This window comes from Balaenoptera acutorostrata, chromosome 12 (assembly GCF_949987535.1).
Source record: "Balaenoptera acutorostrata chromosome 12, mBalAcu1.1, whole genome shotgun sequence".
In the NCBI taxonomy this organism is placed as follows: Eukaryota; Metazoa; Chordata; class Mammalia; order Artiodactyla; family Balaenopteridae; genus Balaenoptera; species Balaenoptera acutorostrata.
The window spans coordinates 75,841,758-75,859,065 of record NC_080075.1 but is presented as its reverse complement, the minus strand read 5'-3'; the positions used below and the strand labels follow the sequence as shown (position 1 = coordinate 75,859,065).

Below are 17,308 nucleotides of genomic sequence, written 5' to 3'. Positions count from 1 at the left end.
ATAAATAAAGTAAAACCCCTCATGAGTGCTCCCATCCACTCTGCAGGAAACACTACACAGCCCTTGGCAAACAAGGCAGGAGGTCAGTGGAGGCCAGTGCCTAGCTGACCTCTCCAGTCTCATTTCTCCCTGTCTGCTGCCCAACACCCAGCAGAAGCCTTCTGCATCCAGCTCCATAGAATCCCCCAAATGCAACACTCTCTTTCACACTCCGATGCCTCTGCGTGTGCTTTGAATCCCTCCTCCTCCCCCTCCCCCCCCCACCCCACCACCCCACCCCCGCTCCGCCTTAGGCCTGGAAAAGTTGGCAATCCTTCCACACCAGGCTCAGATGGCATCCACTCTGGGGAGCCTCCTCTCCTGCACTCCCACAACCCCTAACTAGACTCTTGCTTTGGGAAGAGTCCTTTTATGCGATGGATCCCCTCCCCACCCTTAAACTGTGTATACCTGGAGGTCAGGGACCAGGTCTTATTGGTCTTTGCACCCCCAATAGCACACTCAAGGCGTGGCAAAGAGTGGTCACCAATTAGTTGTTGGATGAAACTAAAATACAGTGATGAGCAAAGAGTTTGACAGACAAGAGGGAGATTCACATCAGTCCATGAAAAGCCTTTAATGCAGGTGAGGGCATCCAATGGGATGCCACGAAAGGGGTTTGCCGGTGACGGGGAGGCACAGGTTCTGATGGTTATGACTCGCAAGCTCGATGATCACCATCCGCTCTCCTGGGCCCTCCCACCCCTTCCTGAGCTCCTGCCCCACCTCGTCAAGGATCAGGATCCTCATTTCAGTCCGCTGCAGCCTGGTGTGAAGCAGAGGCCCACGACCTGGGTGGAGTCAGGGAGAAGGTGCTCAAGAGACTGATGGATGGTCCACCCCAGGGTCAGACCTCCCCCTTCCTTCCCTCCTCGCCTCCTGTTGCTGGGAGCGCCCGTCAGCTCTGCCTAGGCTGGGGTGAGCAGTGTCGACACTCCCGAGCCAAACGCACACTCGAATTACCCATTTTGCCCAGTCCCACACCTCTCCCTTCTTCCTTCTCAACACGACTCACAAGAGGCGGCGCCACCTTATAATCTAAGAAGATCCCATGTCTCCTTGACCCCGCAGTACTCGGCGGAGCTGCTGGCCGTGGTCCGCCTCCCCTTCATCCACCCCAGCTACCTGCTCAACGTGGTTGACAACGAGGAGCTGATCAAGTCATCGGAAGCGTGTCGGGACCTGGTCAACGAGGCCAAACGCTACCACATGCTGCCACACGCCCGCCAGGAGATGCAGACGCCCCGAACGCGGCCCCGCCTCTCAGCAGGTACGGCGGGATATGCCCCGAACCCCCGAAGGCAGGCACCATGCCGTCAGCCCAGCTCTGCGTGGTCCCCCAAGGAGGCGCCAGGCACAGATGCTGACACAGTGTCAGGCTATCCCAAGGGTGCCCATCCGTGTCCCTGCAGGTGTGGCCGAGGTCATCGTTTTGGTTGGGGGCCGTCAGATGGTGGGGATGACCCAGCGCTCGCTGGTGGCCGTCACCTGCTGGAACCCGCAGAACAACAAGTGGTACCCCCTGGCCTCACTGCCTTTCTATGACCGCGAGTTCTTCAGTGTAGTGAGTGCCGGGGACAACATCTACCTTTCAGGTGAGGCCCCTCAGGGCTGGGCTGGGGACCGGGCACAGACTTCCCCAGGGGGCCTCTCCCCACACCAGGGTTAAGGAAGGCCAAGGCCACAGGTGTCTACTTTGCAGGGGAAGCCTTCTCCTCCTGCCCCCCGGGGCTGCGCCTGCACAGCCTGGGACCCTTCCTCACTCCCTGCCCACTCTCTGGACCTCCCATACTGCCCACAGGTGGGATGGAATCAGGGGTGACGCTGGCCGATGTCTGGTGCTACATGTCCCTGCTCGATAACTGGAACCTCGTCTCCAGGATGACGGTCCCCCGCTGTCGGCACAATAGCCTTGTCTATGATGGGAAGATTTACACCCTCGGGGGACTTGGCGTGGCAGGCAACGTGGACCACGTGGAGAGGTAAGGAGGCCAGAGTCACGACAGGGGCGTCCTCTCACATTCCCCGAGAGCTAAAAGCACATCACTCCTCCTCCCCAAACCCCACCCAATTAAGACCCACTGGAGACTGGACTTTTATTTATTTATTTATGGCTGTGTTGGGTCTTCATTACTGTGCGCAGGCTTTCTCTAGTTGAGGCAAGCATGGGCTACTCTTTGTTTCGGTGCCCGGGCTTCTCATTGCGGTGGCTTCTTTTGTTGCGGAGCACAAGCTCTAGGCACGGGGGCTTCAGTAGTTGTGGCTCATGGGCTCAGTAGTTGTGGCTCGCAGACTCTAGAGCACAGGCTCAGTAGTTGTGGTGCATGGGCTTAGTTGCTCCGCAGCATGTGGGATCTTCTCAGGCCAGGGATCGAACCCGTTGTCCCCTGCACTGGCAGGCAGATTCTTAACCACTGCGCCACCAGGGAAGTCCTGAGGCTGGACATTTAAAGGCCATAGTCCCAGGCTCTTCACACACAGCAAAGGGAGAGGACCGGGGATGGTGGAGTAGAAGCAGGAAGGGTAACAACTGCCCAGCCACCGAGACGGGACACTCTTGTCCCATTCAGGGGGCCAGACAAGCTGGAGGCATGAGAGCCAATGGTGCAAAAACACAGGATGGGCTTGGATGCCCTGACCAGGCAGTTAGGGAACTTACTGGGACCGGAAGCAGCAGCCCAGTGACTGGCCAGGATGTAGGGCTAAGCTGGAACCAATGGTCCAAACGTGCACCACGCCAGTGGCTGTGCCTTCATGTTCCTGCCACGTGGAGGTGACACACGAGGGAGCTCCCTTCCTCCCTCCCTCCCACACATCCCAGGAAATCTGCATGTAACCCAGGGAAGGGTCACTGCACACAGGCCTGGCCAACCCTCTAGAATTCTCTAGAATTCTAGAATGTAAGTCATGTGTATAAAGCCTGCCCTCTGCTGGAAGCTCCAGGCTGGCTTCCTCACCTCGGCCCTTTAAAGTTGGCTGCACCTAGTGGAGGGATCATGTGTAGGCAGGAGGGGAATAGGCTGGAGGCGGGCGCTTCTCTGGGTGGAAACAGTCTTTTCCTTTGAGACGGGGAAATGGATCATGCAGAGAACAGACACCTTGGAGAGAAACTGTAGAAAGAGCTCAGACAGCTTTGTGAGTCAGCAGCAGGATGGGGGAAACTGCAGGGCAGTCCTGCTTTTGGAGAATCTAGTGCCCCAGAGAGTGACAAGTTAGGCTGAACTGGCCCCAAGTTCCAACCCAGGGGGTCACGGGTCAGGTCACCGGAGCCCTCTTCCCACATTCTTCCCGCACCCTGGCCCACCCCCCGGCCCCCGTCATCAGCTGCCGTGGAAAAGCACATCTTCCCGTGTGACAGCTTCTCGCCGGTAGAGCCACACAAACCCCTCAGTTTGTATTTTTCCCTCAAAGGCTAATTGGACACTTGATAAATGTTACGGCAAAGATGGTTTCAGAGTGAGACAGGCTCTGGATTTTCACTGTGGGCTTTTAACTCCCCCAAGTGGAGCTCAGAGATGGCTCAGTAACAACATTTAATTGTCATATTGATCTGAAGATAATGGGGAATCCCCGTGTGATTATGAAGATATTAATACTGCCGTTGAACCTGGTTCAGCCCTGATGCCGACAGCCTTCAGTGGGACCCACTGCACACCCATCACTCCCCAAGCTTTCCAGAAGCACCAGGTTCCACTCGTTTGTGATCCACTATACACACACGAAAATGAGACATTTTCTATGTAGGAGTAAACTGAGCGAGATCTGTCATCCTGTCTTGCTCTTGTCAGCTATTTTTAATCTCCTAAGATGCTGATTACTCATTTTGCAAACTTGTTGATAAATACAGGGATTTGTTCAAGGATCAAATGCACAAAGAAGGGGAACAAACTCCACTCCTGTTGGGCCCAGGAGCAGTTCGCCAATGCCCAGGAGCAGCCTGTACCAGCCTGCCCTGGCAGCTGGCTAGGCCTTTGTTCCGCTGCAAAACATCAGCTGGGGCACAGAATGAGCAAGACCACCCTGGGAAGCCCAGGAGATGGAGGAGCAGTCCAGGACATGGTGCCCTGAGGCCTTCCCTAGTCCACTGGGATCTGTCAGCCGTCCTTGTATGGACAGGACACAGACCTGAAGACTCTTGGGTGGTGGGTACATGGAAGGGGTGCCCACTGCTTCCCAAGGAGCATAGCTAGACCCCCTTTGGTCAAGTCAATTTCTGTGCCACACAGTGGCAATGATGAGAATTCAGGGTGACAGGAAGGTCGGGGGAATGGGGACAGACACGAGGACACTTTGTTCCCCAGGAAGCACTAATGGTACAAATTGCTCTTATATTGATAATGAATGAGATGTATGGTGCATTATAATTACCTTACTGTATTGCAGGACTAGAGCAAGATTATATAATTATAGTTTAAAACAACAGTGTAATATACAAACCTGTATTATATCATTATATAAATAACTGGGTCTAATACTTTATAGCAATATATTGCAGTAGCTGTGGTTACTGGATAAATGATAGCAGAGCGCCGCACTCCGCGGGGTCATTTGCATGTCATTAGCATATCCTTCTCAAGCAGGAAGCTGACAGATTGAGCTGACGGGAGGGCTTGTGGCTTGGCAATCAGCCACCTGGAATAACAAGAAATTCACGTTTGGCAGAATGTGCCATTATACCGAAAGCCTGAAGACTAACAGCCACATAATCTTCCACTGTCTCCCAGCTCCTTCTGCAGGAGCTCTTTGGATCTCTGCCACATCGGCTTAAAAAACAGATATCTGAACTTCTGCCACTGTCCAAAAAGGCACTTATTCCATTGCCTATTAGCCACGTATCATTCGTTTGGGGCTTAATTGAATCAGCCCCTGCTCCCCTTTCAGGTACTTGAGCTTCTTCTCAAATCCTGAGTCTGTGCAAGCACAGAGCTGGACGTCTCACAGCCAGGGGCACCAGCTAGGAGATACCATCTTCCTGGGTCACCTAGCTGTGACCATGCAATGGCTCATGCCCCAAGGAGGCTCACAAGGAAAAGTGGGCCCTGTGTGCTTCCCGGGAAAGGTGTGCTGGGAGAATCCCAAGTGTGGTGGTGCAGCAAGCCCCTGGCGGAGGCCCCGCCTTGGGTCCAGAACCCACGAAAGAGCAGTGAACAGCGTGGTGAGCCGTAGATGGAAGATCCAGAGTGAATGCTTGTGAGGGTGGCCCTCAGGGAACAACTGAGAGACACAGCTGCCCCACTAAGAAAGACCTCAAAGATCCCGGTTCAGTGGCCCATTTGCTTAATGCCAAGTCTACTCTTGCCATCAGCTGTGTCTGTTCTCACGTTTTCCCTGCCCTGCCTGGAACTCATGTTCTATCACTTCTCCATCCTCTGACTCTGCCACTTTGTCCTGCACCACAGATCTTAGAGATCTGGTCAAGCCTGTTCAATCCTACCCTTTACCATCACCACGCCTGCCCTCTGGGGGCTGATTGCTGGTGGAGAAAATCACATGGTCTTGTAGATTGGCCCCACTGTGTATTGAAGTCCTCCAACCTCTACTGGATCCTCATGGTGCAGGGAATTTTTTGTGTTTCCCTTGTCAGCCGTTTCTCCCACTCTCAAGAGTGTGCGTCTCCCATCTTCACCTCTCTCCTCAAGGCTCTTACCCCACAGACTCCTCCAATACTTGACTCCCTGCTTCACAGAGAAAATGGAGCCATCAATCAAGAACTCTCTCTTTTTCCTGCCATTACTCCTGCATATGTCCTTATGCTCATGCCATCCTTGCCTTCCTCTCTCATGCCTAAATGGCCACCACTTCCCTGTCTACTCTGGATCCAATTTGCATCCAGCTACCAGGAGCCTCCCATCATCAGCTCTCCCCTCTCTTTCATATATAGTTCATCGTTCCTTATCCACTTGGACTCCTTCCTATCAGCATGTAAACATAATTAAAACTCCCCCCCCAAATTAAAATAAAACCCATGCTGTGCTGGAGCTGGTTCATACTGGTTCATTAGAGCCCACTGTTAAATCTTCAGGAACTCTGCAAGTCAGTTGTTAGCTACAGAGATTATTAAAAATTAAGTCATATAAACTTAGAATTAAATTATTTAAAAACAAAGGTAATCCATACTCAAAACTCATCACTGTCTTAATTTTTTTACTACATTTTACTACTACCTATGTTCTGGAGGTTGTATGTGTCCACTGCATCTGTACGTGGGGGAGATTCTGTATCCTGGGGCACTACTGGGCATCTCTTCCCAACCCCACATTCAGTGATGTCCCATTGGTAGCTTGAAATCAGCCATGATGAAAGGATTTACATTACAGAAATCAGCAAATGCTACACACCAGGACTTTCTTCCCTGGAGAGCTGGTTGTTAAACATTTATCAGCAAAACCCCTCTTAGCTCCATAGTCCTTTCTAAGTCCCACCTTCTCTGTCCATCTCCCCAGCAAAGTTTCATCCAAGAGACGTCTCCACCAGCCAGCTCCACTGCCTGGCTTCCCGCTCCCTCCTCCATACACAAATAGCCCTGCACCTCCCGTTCTACATATGGTGCCCTTGACATGACCACCAGTGACCTGTTGGGGACTTCCTGACCTCCTGTCACATCCTCTGTGCTGCAGCTTTGCCTCTTGTCACATCACCACTCCTCTTGGACTCCTCTCAGCTCCCCTCATACAGGCCGGCATCTCCTCAGTGTCCTCAACCCATCCTCACCCCACACGCTCCCTGTGAACTACCTCGTCTTCAGTTTCCATCTATGTGCCCATGATCCCAAAGCTGAATATTTAATCCAGACCTAAATGCCAACTACCCCTGCACATCCCCAATTTGTTACCCACAGATACTTTAAACTTCCCATGAATAAAACCAAAATCATCCTCCTCCCCAAAACTCTCCCAACCTCGATTCCCTGTCCCATGAGTAGTGCCAGTTTCCCAAGCCAGAGACGCTGAGGCATCCTCAGCGACTCCCTGAAATGAGACATCAATTCATGCTAAACCTTATCAGTTTACCTCTCCTTCTGTTCCCACCTCCTTCCTTGGTCCAGGCCACTATTCCCCCAGTTTCCAGCCCATGGGCTGTGTATGTAGGAGATGCCCAGTGCCAGGCTGCTGAATGAAAGAGTAGGACTGAGCTGGACAGAGAGGGCTGAAGAGGCCCGGAAGCTGGGGAGCTGATAGAGGTTTCCACAGACAGACAGGAGCCCCCCTGAGGTTCAGGAGGGAGGCTGAGAGGGCCGGTTTGGGCTAGATCCTGGGTAGCCTTGAGTGATTCATCCCAAGTGCCCTCCACTGTGTGATCTCGGGCTACACCGAGGGCAGGAAGTGGGTGGTGGGGCTCCCCCGTGTCTGCTGCCTTGCTTGGGGCCCCTGCCCTGCATGAGGCCCATCTCTGATTCTGGCTCTTCTTCTCCCCTCTCAACAGGTACGACACCATCACCAACCAATGGGAGGCGGTGGCCCCTCTGCCCAAGGCAGTGCACTCGGCAGCAGCCACAGTGTGTGGAGGCAAGATCTACGTGTTCGGGGGCGTGAACGAGGCGGGCCGAGCTGCAGGCGTGCTCCAGTCTTACGTTCCACAGACCAACACATGGAGCTTCATCGAGTCCCCGATGATTGGTGAGAACCAGCTGCCTCCTCGGCCCAGGATCAGGGCAGCGGCCCCACCTCATCGCTCTAGTCGGTGTCAATATTCCCAAACCCAGAGGGCGGGCTGAGCCCAGGGGTTCTGCAGACCCAATCCAGGGGGGTGGGAGGGGAGGGGAGGCCCAAGCTCAGGTGCAGCTGAAGCTCCCACTCCCTGGACAAAGGGCAAGCTGGTCCGTGCCAGGTGGCTCCTGGCCCCAGCCTTGTTCTCAGGCCAACCAGTGATGTTGGAGGTCTTTGCAGCTCCCGTCCCCTGCAGGGCCTGCTGGGATGGAGGAGGGGAGGGGGCCCAGCGGAGGGCCCTGACCTGCCTGCCTGCTCTGCTCTCCTTGCAGACAACAAGTACGCCCCCGCCGTCACCCTCAATGGCTTCGTTTTCATCCTGGGTGGGGCTTATGCCAGAGCCACCACCATCTATGACCCTGACAAAGGGAACATTAAGGCGGGTCCCAACATGAATCACTCTCGCCAGTTCTGCAGGTGAGGAGGCTGGGCCGGGGAGGAGGAGGGCGGGGGAAGGGACAGCAGGAGGGGTTGGTGCATGATGACTGACCACCATCCGATGACCAAGGCGGTGCCTGGGCCCAGAGCAGCACCAGCCTCCGCCAGCCGCGGGTGTGGGTGTTCGTGCAGAGTGTGAGGCGCCCCAAAAGCCTGACCCTGTAGCTCCAGCTGACCCCGCCTCCAAGCTGCACAGGAAGGGCTTCCTACAGACACCGGCCCCAGGTCCTTAAGGCCACACCTTCTCTCAGTGAGAGGTGAGGGTGGTGCTATGAGGTCAGCTTCCCCCCAGGACCGCCTGCCCGGTCACAGACGAGAGGCAGCAACAGGCCAGAGCTGTGTGATACCCTACATGGGACAGGTGGCTTTTGGGGGAGTGCCCTGATGGCACGCATGATCCTGATGGCTCTTTGGAGCTGGACCCAGTGAGGCACAAGGCACAGCTGCCCTGGAGTCCCGCAGCTGACTGGGCAGAAACACACCCAGACCAGCCCCCCAGGAAGAGAGAGGTAGAGGTCGGAGTGTGGCCTGCTTCCCGGGGCGCTCTGGCCCAGAAAAATTAACCACCCTGGGCAGCGAGACACACACCCTGCTCTTCTAGCCCCACCCTTTCCTGGACTAAGAGGAACTAGGGAGAAACTGGGAACCGCAGAGACCCCATTTGCAGCATTTCCATAACAGAGCCTTCCTGAAGACATCTTGTACCTGTGCAGAGGTGATCCCTGAATCCTCGGTGTGGCAAGAGCATGAAGCATTTATTGAGTGCCTCCTGTTTGTGTGGCACAGCTAGGAAAGCCACAGTCTACCACTGACCTCTTACGTGACCTTGGGCAAATAACTTCCCCTCTCTGGGGAAGTTCTACCTATGAAACACGCCCTTGGACTAGATGAGTGCTAAGTCCCTATTAGTATGAAGATGCTACAGTTCTTGAGCCCTGCTTTCATGTCACATATCCTGCATGGTGGCCGTGTGCAGGGCAACTCTGAGAATACTGTCCAGTGATAAAGACAGTCGGAGTGTGGGCATGGAGAGACGATGCCTGAGGGGAGATTTAAGCTGGGTCTTGCAAGAGAAGCAGGGAAAGGATATGCCACAAGGGGAGAAGTGTGAGGGGCCCAGACGGCATGGAGCTGCAAGAGAAACAGCTGGGGGCTTCAGTGTCTGGGAGGACGTCTAGATACACATGTTCTGTCCAGGCTCAGATTTTCAGAAATGGGTGGAGACTTTGGAAGGGTTTCTGTTCAATTTCAGGGGACAGCCAAGAAGAAATGGCCATTAGCGGAAATGAGAGAGAACTCGGGGCTGGAAGCATAGATTTGGCATCCGTGTGAAGGGGTAACTGGGATGCAGTGAGATAGTAAGTGCAGAGTAGCAGAGAGCTGCCCGAGACAGCTTGACCAAGCCCGTGAGTGTGGCACAGGGAAGGTGCCCGGGCCACCGTCGTGACGCTGCAGAGAGCATACGGGGCCCTTGCAGCCACGGGCGGGCGGCAGTATCAGGTCACACGTGTGAAGGAATCACAGCAGGAAGTTCTGACTCTGAGCACCTGGGCAAGGGTGAAATTCCCAGTCGAGTGACTGATGCTCAGTTACAACTTAGCTCCTTATTATCCTGTCTGCTATCATTCCGGCGCGTCATGTTCCCAACTGGATTTGAGTGGTAGGAAGGCTCTGTCCCAGCAACACCAGAAAGATGCTCCATAGAGACCCAGTGAACTGAGCCAAGCGCCTGTACACAGAGGCTGCTCATCTCCCAGCCGACCTGAGTCAGCCGGGCAGGTCCTGGGACACCCAGTATGCATCAGTGTCGCCCACAGCTTGGAGGGTAGTATAGCATGGCGTCCTGATTGGTCCTGGAGGAAAGGTGTTTTTCTTACCCCCGCTGAGGTCAGAGGGCAAAGAAGAGCAGCAAGACCCCACATGACGTTTGCAAAAGGGGAGAGTCAGCCTGCGACAGGACAGGGTGCCGGGAATCTATCTCCAGGTCCCAGGTGGAAATCCAGTGTCTAAGTCTCTCCTCGCTTTCTCTGACAGTGCTGTGGTACTCGATGGCAAGATTTATGCAACTGGAGGCATTGTTAGCAGTGAGGGGCCTGCCCTGGGCAACATGGAAGCCTATGAGCCTGCAACCAACACGTGGGCCCTCCTCCCCCACATGCCCTGCCCCGTGTTCAGACACGGCTGCGTCGTGATAAAGAAATATATTCAAAGTGGCTGACATCAGCGGAAAGCCCACGCCGAGACTGTGGACAGACACATCTGGTGAGGCAAATGCTACTCACAAAGATCAACTTTCAGCAACACCAATAAGAGGCCGACCAACACAATCAAGGAACTCACTACGCTACACATTTTGAATACCGTCTACATTGAATGTAGGAAATCATCCTCGCCTTTGGGGAAAATGAGGGAGTAGCCTCCGGGCAGCAGGAACCGCGACCGAGCGAGCGAGCTGGGCCTCGGGGCTCCTGCAGAGGCACTTGCTCTGAACGGAGGCGCTCACTCTGCCCGGTGCAATAGTTTCACATATTTTTCAACTGGGAGAGAGAAGCCGTTTTTTCCTTCCTGCAGGGCAAGCTTGATCCCCAGCCAACCATAGATCAGTTATCCTATGACAATATTAGGCGTCAGGCTCTCTTGGAATAAGATCAAAGTGTCCTTATCACTTTGATTCCTACTTTTGTTTTTAACCAATCTACGCTTTCAGTGGCCGAGGGAAAACAAGGGACAATACTATGTATGGGGCCCGAGGCCTAGGAGGCTGCTGGTCCCCCACTGGGTCGAAGATAAGTCCAGGCTCTTTGCGGAGCCAGATGTGACTGGAGCGGCGGCAGCCATGGGGACAGCTAGGGAGAACCGTCTGTCCCTTCACAGGGTTTCCTACCATGCTTTTGCTGGAGAAGGACAAGGTGATTGTGCTAGCTTTCTCTTATCCCTTATGAATTATTTAGATTTCCAAGGCATTTTCTTGATAAACAAAAGGCTATTTTTAAGTACCGAGAGAAGGAGGTGGCCACGAGAGGGATAACGCGGGAATTCCCAAAGCTCTTTGTAGGTAGTGCCAGAGTGGGGCATTTGCTCTAATTTTTCTATGTTCAGAATAGAGGATCTCTCCTGGGTGGGGGGTGAATACCCCCGTTTTATTTTTAGAAAAAAGTAACTCCCAGACAGCCCCGTAAAAGCCGTGCCTCGCGGAAGCACTGTCATAGAGAGACAACTCTGCTCCTGAAGGAAACCAGTTCTGGCTCGTGATACCAGTTCAGCTCCCTCCATGAGGTAAAGCTGAGGACCCAGGCCAGGTTGGAAGGGAAGGAGGGAGAATACATGTCTACAAAGCACAGGAGACTATTTTTGATATTTATAGCTATATATTAAGGCACCTGCCACAAAGAGCTCTCAGGATGGGGACAGCCTTCTCAGACGAGCCGTGACAGCCAAGGCCTGAGGGGCAAGAGGAGAATCGCTCTTCTAGTAGCATCTTAACCCCAGCAGGGGGGCCAGAAGGGAGGCCACCCCGTGGCTCACAGAGGAAGGCCTTCCCTCTAGTCCTCAGACCCTCAAACCTCACGTGGTGACCAGTTTCCATTCCAGGGCACGAAGGAGGCAGCCGCCACTGCTGTGCTGTTTCGCTGAAGTTGGTACCAAATACACATTTACCATTTTTATACCTGGTAAGTCGACTTGCCGTCATTTCATCATAAAAACCACTTATAAGGAGAAAAGGACAGGACACGCTCTCCATCTTTCAGTATTTAATGACACAAAGTCCCGATGTCGGGCATCAACTTCTAGCACGACAAGTGTGGCTCCCACCTGGACAAGATACCGAGCTTCGTTATGCAGTTTTTAATATTATTATTTATTCTTTTAAAAAGTAATAAGCACAAAACTACATACATTGTATGTCATTTAAAGTATTTATGTCAAACAGGGTGCAAGTGTGAACCCAAGGACTGGAGCACAAGTGTCTAACTGCCTGGGGCAGGGCCATGTCAGCGTTGGTGGGCGTCTACCTCCAAAGGAGGTGCTAGTGGTCAGCGAGACTCAACACAGACGACACTGAAATCCTGTTCTCTCCTCAGTTATCACACTGGAGCAAAACTGGCTATTTCTGTGAATGACATAAAACAGGGTTCTCTGTAACGGTGTTGTACATAGTATATGTTTATTGTTAAGTTCTTGTTATAATAAATATATTTATAGATCTAGACTCGGAAGCCAATGTAATGCCTCTGTGTGCCACTGTCCTTGCCACCGAGATGAGAAACCCCAGTGCAGGCCTGTGCCACCTCTCCCATCAGCTGTCTGGGCTCTGTTACAGACTTGAATGCACATCTTGGTGATCATAAAGGATAGGACTCCTCAGCGAGGGAATGAATGTACAGGGCTGAAAGGCAAGAATAAAGGGCAATTAAAGGTCAAAGCTGAAAGGGACTTGCAAACACTCTGGCATCGTCTCTGAGGATCTCCCTTCAGTTTAAGTGCTCTTATTACACTTGTGCAACTGAAAACTTCAAAAAGTTAGCTTCCCCCTGGTCTGCTTCCTGTGCCAGAGGCTGTCCTGGAGAACTGTGACAAATCCACATGGCAACTCCACGCCATCAGCCTGAGAAGAGACGCAACACCCTTCCTTCAGGAAGAACAAGTTGTGACTGCCATTCTAAAATCCAGTCGGGGGGCCTCCCTGCCTTCTTCAGTCCCGCCTGAGGCTGTTCTCTAACCTGTTGTATAGATCGGCTTTGCTCTCCTAAGGATACCCACGCAAAGCCCAGGGCAAAAGCATAGAACACCAGACGGGATTGCTCCCTCTCTTCCATGGAAAGACTTTAGATTTAACGGATTAGTAGGAGAAGGTAGATTTACCAGCATTTTACCCAAGGGAAGAGCCCCACACCCTTAATCCCCAAATCTCACCAAGACCTAGTACCTCCTTGCAAGAAAAAAATCGGAAGAAGGTAGGTTGGGGTGGGTGGGACTGGGAGTTCTCAGAGAACTTGGCTGAGGCCTTATGATGAGTGGACCACACACTTGCCAAAAATATCTGCACTGGTACCTTCACAACACCAGTCCTAGAGGAAAGGATGAAGAATGTCTAGAAGATTCCAATAACGAAGAGCTAAAATTATAAGCTAAATTATAAGCTAAAATTATAAAAACCAAGCAATTGGACTTCCTGGTGGCACAGTGGTTAAGAATCCACCTGCCAATGCAGGGGACACGGGTTCGAGCCCTGGTCCAGGAAGATCCCACATGCCGCGGAGCAACTAAGCCCGTGTGCCACAACTACTGAGCCTGCGCTCTAGAGCCCGTGAGCCACAACTACTGAGCCCACGTGCCACAACTACTGAAGCCCGCGAACCTAGAGCCCGTGTTTCACAACAAAGAGAAGCCACCACAATGAGAGGCCCGTGCACCGCAATGAAGAGTAGCCCCTGCTCGATGCAACTAGAGAAAAGCCTGCGTGCAGCAACGAAGACCCAACGCAGCCAAAAATAAATAAATAAATAAATTCATTAGGAAAAAACAACAACAAAAAAAAAACCAAGCAATAGTTTTGTTACCTCCTTCTTTCTCTACTCTATTTGCCTAAATCAAAGGAAATATGTTCTCTGGGTCTATGAAGAGTCTGTGTACTTACCATAGAAGGCATGTGTATTTGCTGTTATTAGGCACCCGTGTAACCATGGGGCTCAGAGTCTCTCATGTTGGACTCAAGGCACTACCATCAGACCTGGCATGGATGGTGAGGAAATTCATTGTGACAGCCACAAACAGGAGATGGATCACACTGTGTGTGTGTGTGTGTGAGAACTTAAAAAAAAAAAAACTCAATGCTAAAATAAGAAAACAGGAAAAATATTTGCGGTCCATATGACAAAAGATTAATATCTTTCTTAAAGAGGCCATGTAATTCAATTAGAAACTGTTAAGGGATTCCAACTGTTAAATAGGTCATGAACAGACCCTGCAAAGAGGAAACATACAACAAAAAGTTCAACATTGATAATTATTAAATAATGAAAGTTAAATAATTAGGTAACATCTTTACCTAACTAAATGAGCTTCCTAAACCTAAAAATAAAGGGAGGGGTGAAGGGCGCTGATGAAGAGCAGTGAAACTCCTGTGTAGCACCAAGGGCTCTGTAAACTGAAATGGGTCTCAGAAAGCCATGTGGCAGGCATGTATCAAGAGCCTAAAGAGTACCTGACCCAGTAAATCCACTTCTGGGCGTCCATCAGGAAATAATGCAAACTATGGAAAAAGTCATATAACAACTAGCTCCCGCTTGACACTATTACCAGACACCATGCTAAGCACTTAAAGCACTGAATCCTCATAATTCTACTAGACAGGTACTAAAGACATGCAGCAATATAGAAAACATTAGAAGAGGGGGGGAAAAAGGAAGATTCATATTTGTATATGATTGTGGTTATGTAAGATATGTATATAATGATATATAAGCTATATATATACACACACAAAGATATGTAAAATGTGTATATTAAAATGACCAGATGTACAGTCATAAAACTACTATTAATTGAACTGATGGAATTGTGGGCAATTTTCTTTCTCTCTTCTCCAAAATGTATATAAAGTGATGACATTACTTTTATAATAAAGATATAGATATATATATATATATTTTTTTTAATGGGGAATGAAGGACAGAAAGTAATCTTTCTCCTATATTTTAGTCTGAGAAATTCTCAAAGATCAATTCCTATCTTGGACACCATAATCAATGGAGAAGTTAAAAGGGTTCAGAATAATGTAACAAAGAATTTTGAATTAGAAAATAGATTTCCAGTAATAATCAAGACTTTTTTTTAAAACCTAAAGGCTAGGGGTGAATGGATTATATCTTTCAGTGCGTGAAGATTTGCATGAAACAAATGAACACCACCACTTCCCTGTGTTCTTGGAAGGTCAAGAAGGATGAAAAAGACAACAATAAAGAAGAAAAAATTCTAGTTCAACAAAAGGATACATGTATTAGTGCAAAACTCTGCAATAGGTTACCAGGATCCTTGTGAAGTTCTTTTCTAATTAAACCTCAATAATATATAACATAATTGCATGCATTATTCCATTTTATCCTCTCAGCTACCCTAAAAGGCATAGGGCATCATCTTCACTCTTTAAGAGGAAACAATATCAAGAAAGTTAAGTGATTTGTGCAGTAATAGTTGTGCCCCAGGTGTTCTCCATGCACTATCGCATTTGATGCTCGTCACAATCCTGCAGAGGATGGTTATCCCTGCTGCACAGGTGAGACCACAGGTTCCAGACGTGAAGCAGAGTCCGTCTAAAGCACATCAGTATCCAAAACCCTGCTCAGTGGGCCTCCAGAGAGGCTGTGCTACATCATACGGTCTCTTCAAGGCTGCCTGGAACTGTGTAGCTCTTATGGCTCCAAGACTAAGGCTCCTTCCTCCTCCCCAAGCTACCTCAGACACCTGTATTAAGAAAACAGAGAATTCTGTGACTATAAGAGACATTCAGCTCTGTGTTAGATACAGTCCTCTTTAGAAGCAATTTTTGAAATACCTGGTTAGAGTCTCAATAACACACTGGCTTCCTCCATTGAAGGCTTGGCTTTACACAGGAAACTTGGCTTTGGGGGAAAGAAAGAGGCCTCTGACTAAGATATCATTTCTGCCTCATTTGAAACTCCTCCTGTGAGCCTTCACTCTGCTGTGAAGTCTTAAGGAGTTCCTTACCTTCTTGCTGACCATAAACCTGGTCAGGGAGAGTAAAGGAAAGGGGAGAACAGCATTAACACTGGCTGCACCATCCTCAGTCCCAAAGGGCATACCATGACCTTGCCACCCAAGGAGGTAGAAGGTCAAAGAGCTGACTAAAATGAGGACCCAACTCCAAGAAGTCTGCCTTTTCCACATGATGGCAAAAATTAGACAATCCAAAAATCTGTGTTTATCTTCCCAAATTTATAATCCATGTGCTCTGCTGCCCTCTATGTAACACTTGGCAAGTCACCTGGGTGTCTTTCCTCATGAAAGGTGAGTACAGCCTTTGAGTGGATCAAACTAGGTCAATAAGACTACGTTCTCTGCAGGCAGGGGTCATGTCCTCTTACCTTCCCCCACAGGGCACCTCACCCTGATGAGTAGTGACAGCCAGATTCTATTGGCAGCATGAAAAATGTTTTGAGTTATGAAAAATATAAAGGCAAGGCCACAATTTTGTGCACTGCTTTAGCCATCCCTGTTATCTACAGATGACTAAAGAAACAATAGTTTTTGTTAAAGGGTTTTTATTTACCGTGTGTATAGATTTCCGTCATTCTTGGAGAAGCTAGCCACTGCTAGCGCAAACCTAGGCACCACCGGATCCATCAGCCCTGTCGACTTTGCATCCCTGGTGGTAAAAATCAGTCCTTGAAGCTCTTCAGTTCACTCCCTACATTCTCTGGTACCTCTCTATTACTACTGCCCTATTTTAAGCCCTTATTTCTCCTTAGTTTTGCTATTATATCTTCTTTTCATAGGTTTTATTTAAACAACAGCTTTATTAACATATAATTCACATATGATAAAATGCACCCTTTTAAAGTATATAATTCAGTGGTTTTTAGAATATTCACAGAGTTGAGCAACCATCACCACTATTTAATTGCAGAACATTTTTATCATCTCAGAAAGAAACCTGGGAGTTCAGGGTTTTGGTGGCACAAGCCACCCGTCTCCTTGCATGGCCCTGCAATAAACTTTCCTCTGTTCCAAAAAAAGAGAAACCTGTATCCATTAGCAATCACTCTCTATTTCCCCCACCCCCAGCACATGGCAACCACAAATCTACTTTCTGTTTCTATGGATTTGCCTATTATGGACGTTTCATATAAATTGAATCACACAATATGTGTTCTTTTATTTTTGGCTTCTTTCACTTACCATCGTGTTCTCAAGATTCACCCATGTTGTAGTAGGTACTAGTACTACATTCCTTTTTTATGGCCAAATAATATTCCATTGAAGGGATATATATATATATATATATATATATATATATATATATATATATATATAAATGGATACATTTTGTTTAACCATTCACCAATTGATCAGCATTTGGGTTCCTGCCTCATTTTAACCATTAA

The 17,308-nt window shown here is 49.9% G+C and overlaps 1 protein-coding gene across 3 annotated transcripts in view; it reads left to right on the top strand.

Annotated features, from left to right (window-relative positions):
- The window catches only part of KLHL29 (kelch like family member 29), a 315,474-nt gene extending 303,081 nt beyond the window's left edge, over positions 1–12,393 (top strand). For all 3 annotated transcript variants that reach the window (XM_007183458.2, XM_057558621.1, XM_007183459.2), the window contains 6 exons: positions 1,111–1,309; positions 1,452–1,634; positions 1,841–2,021; positions 7,462–7,655; positions 8,018–8,162; positions 10,218–12,393. In XM_007183458.2, the coding sequence (XP_007183520.2) occupies positions 1,111–1,309; positions 1,452–1,634; positions 1,841–2,021; positions 7,462–7,655; positions 8,018–8,162; positions 10,218–10,401 (1,086 nt within the window). In that variant the 3' untranslated portion in view covers positions 10,402–12,393. The remainder of the gene's footprint in view (positions 1–1,110; positions 1,310–1,451; positions 1,635–1,840; positions 2,022–7,461; positions 7,656–8,017; positions 8,163–10,217) is intronic.
- The last annotated feature ends 4,915 nt before the right edge of the window (positions 12,394–17,308 follow it).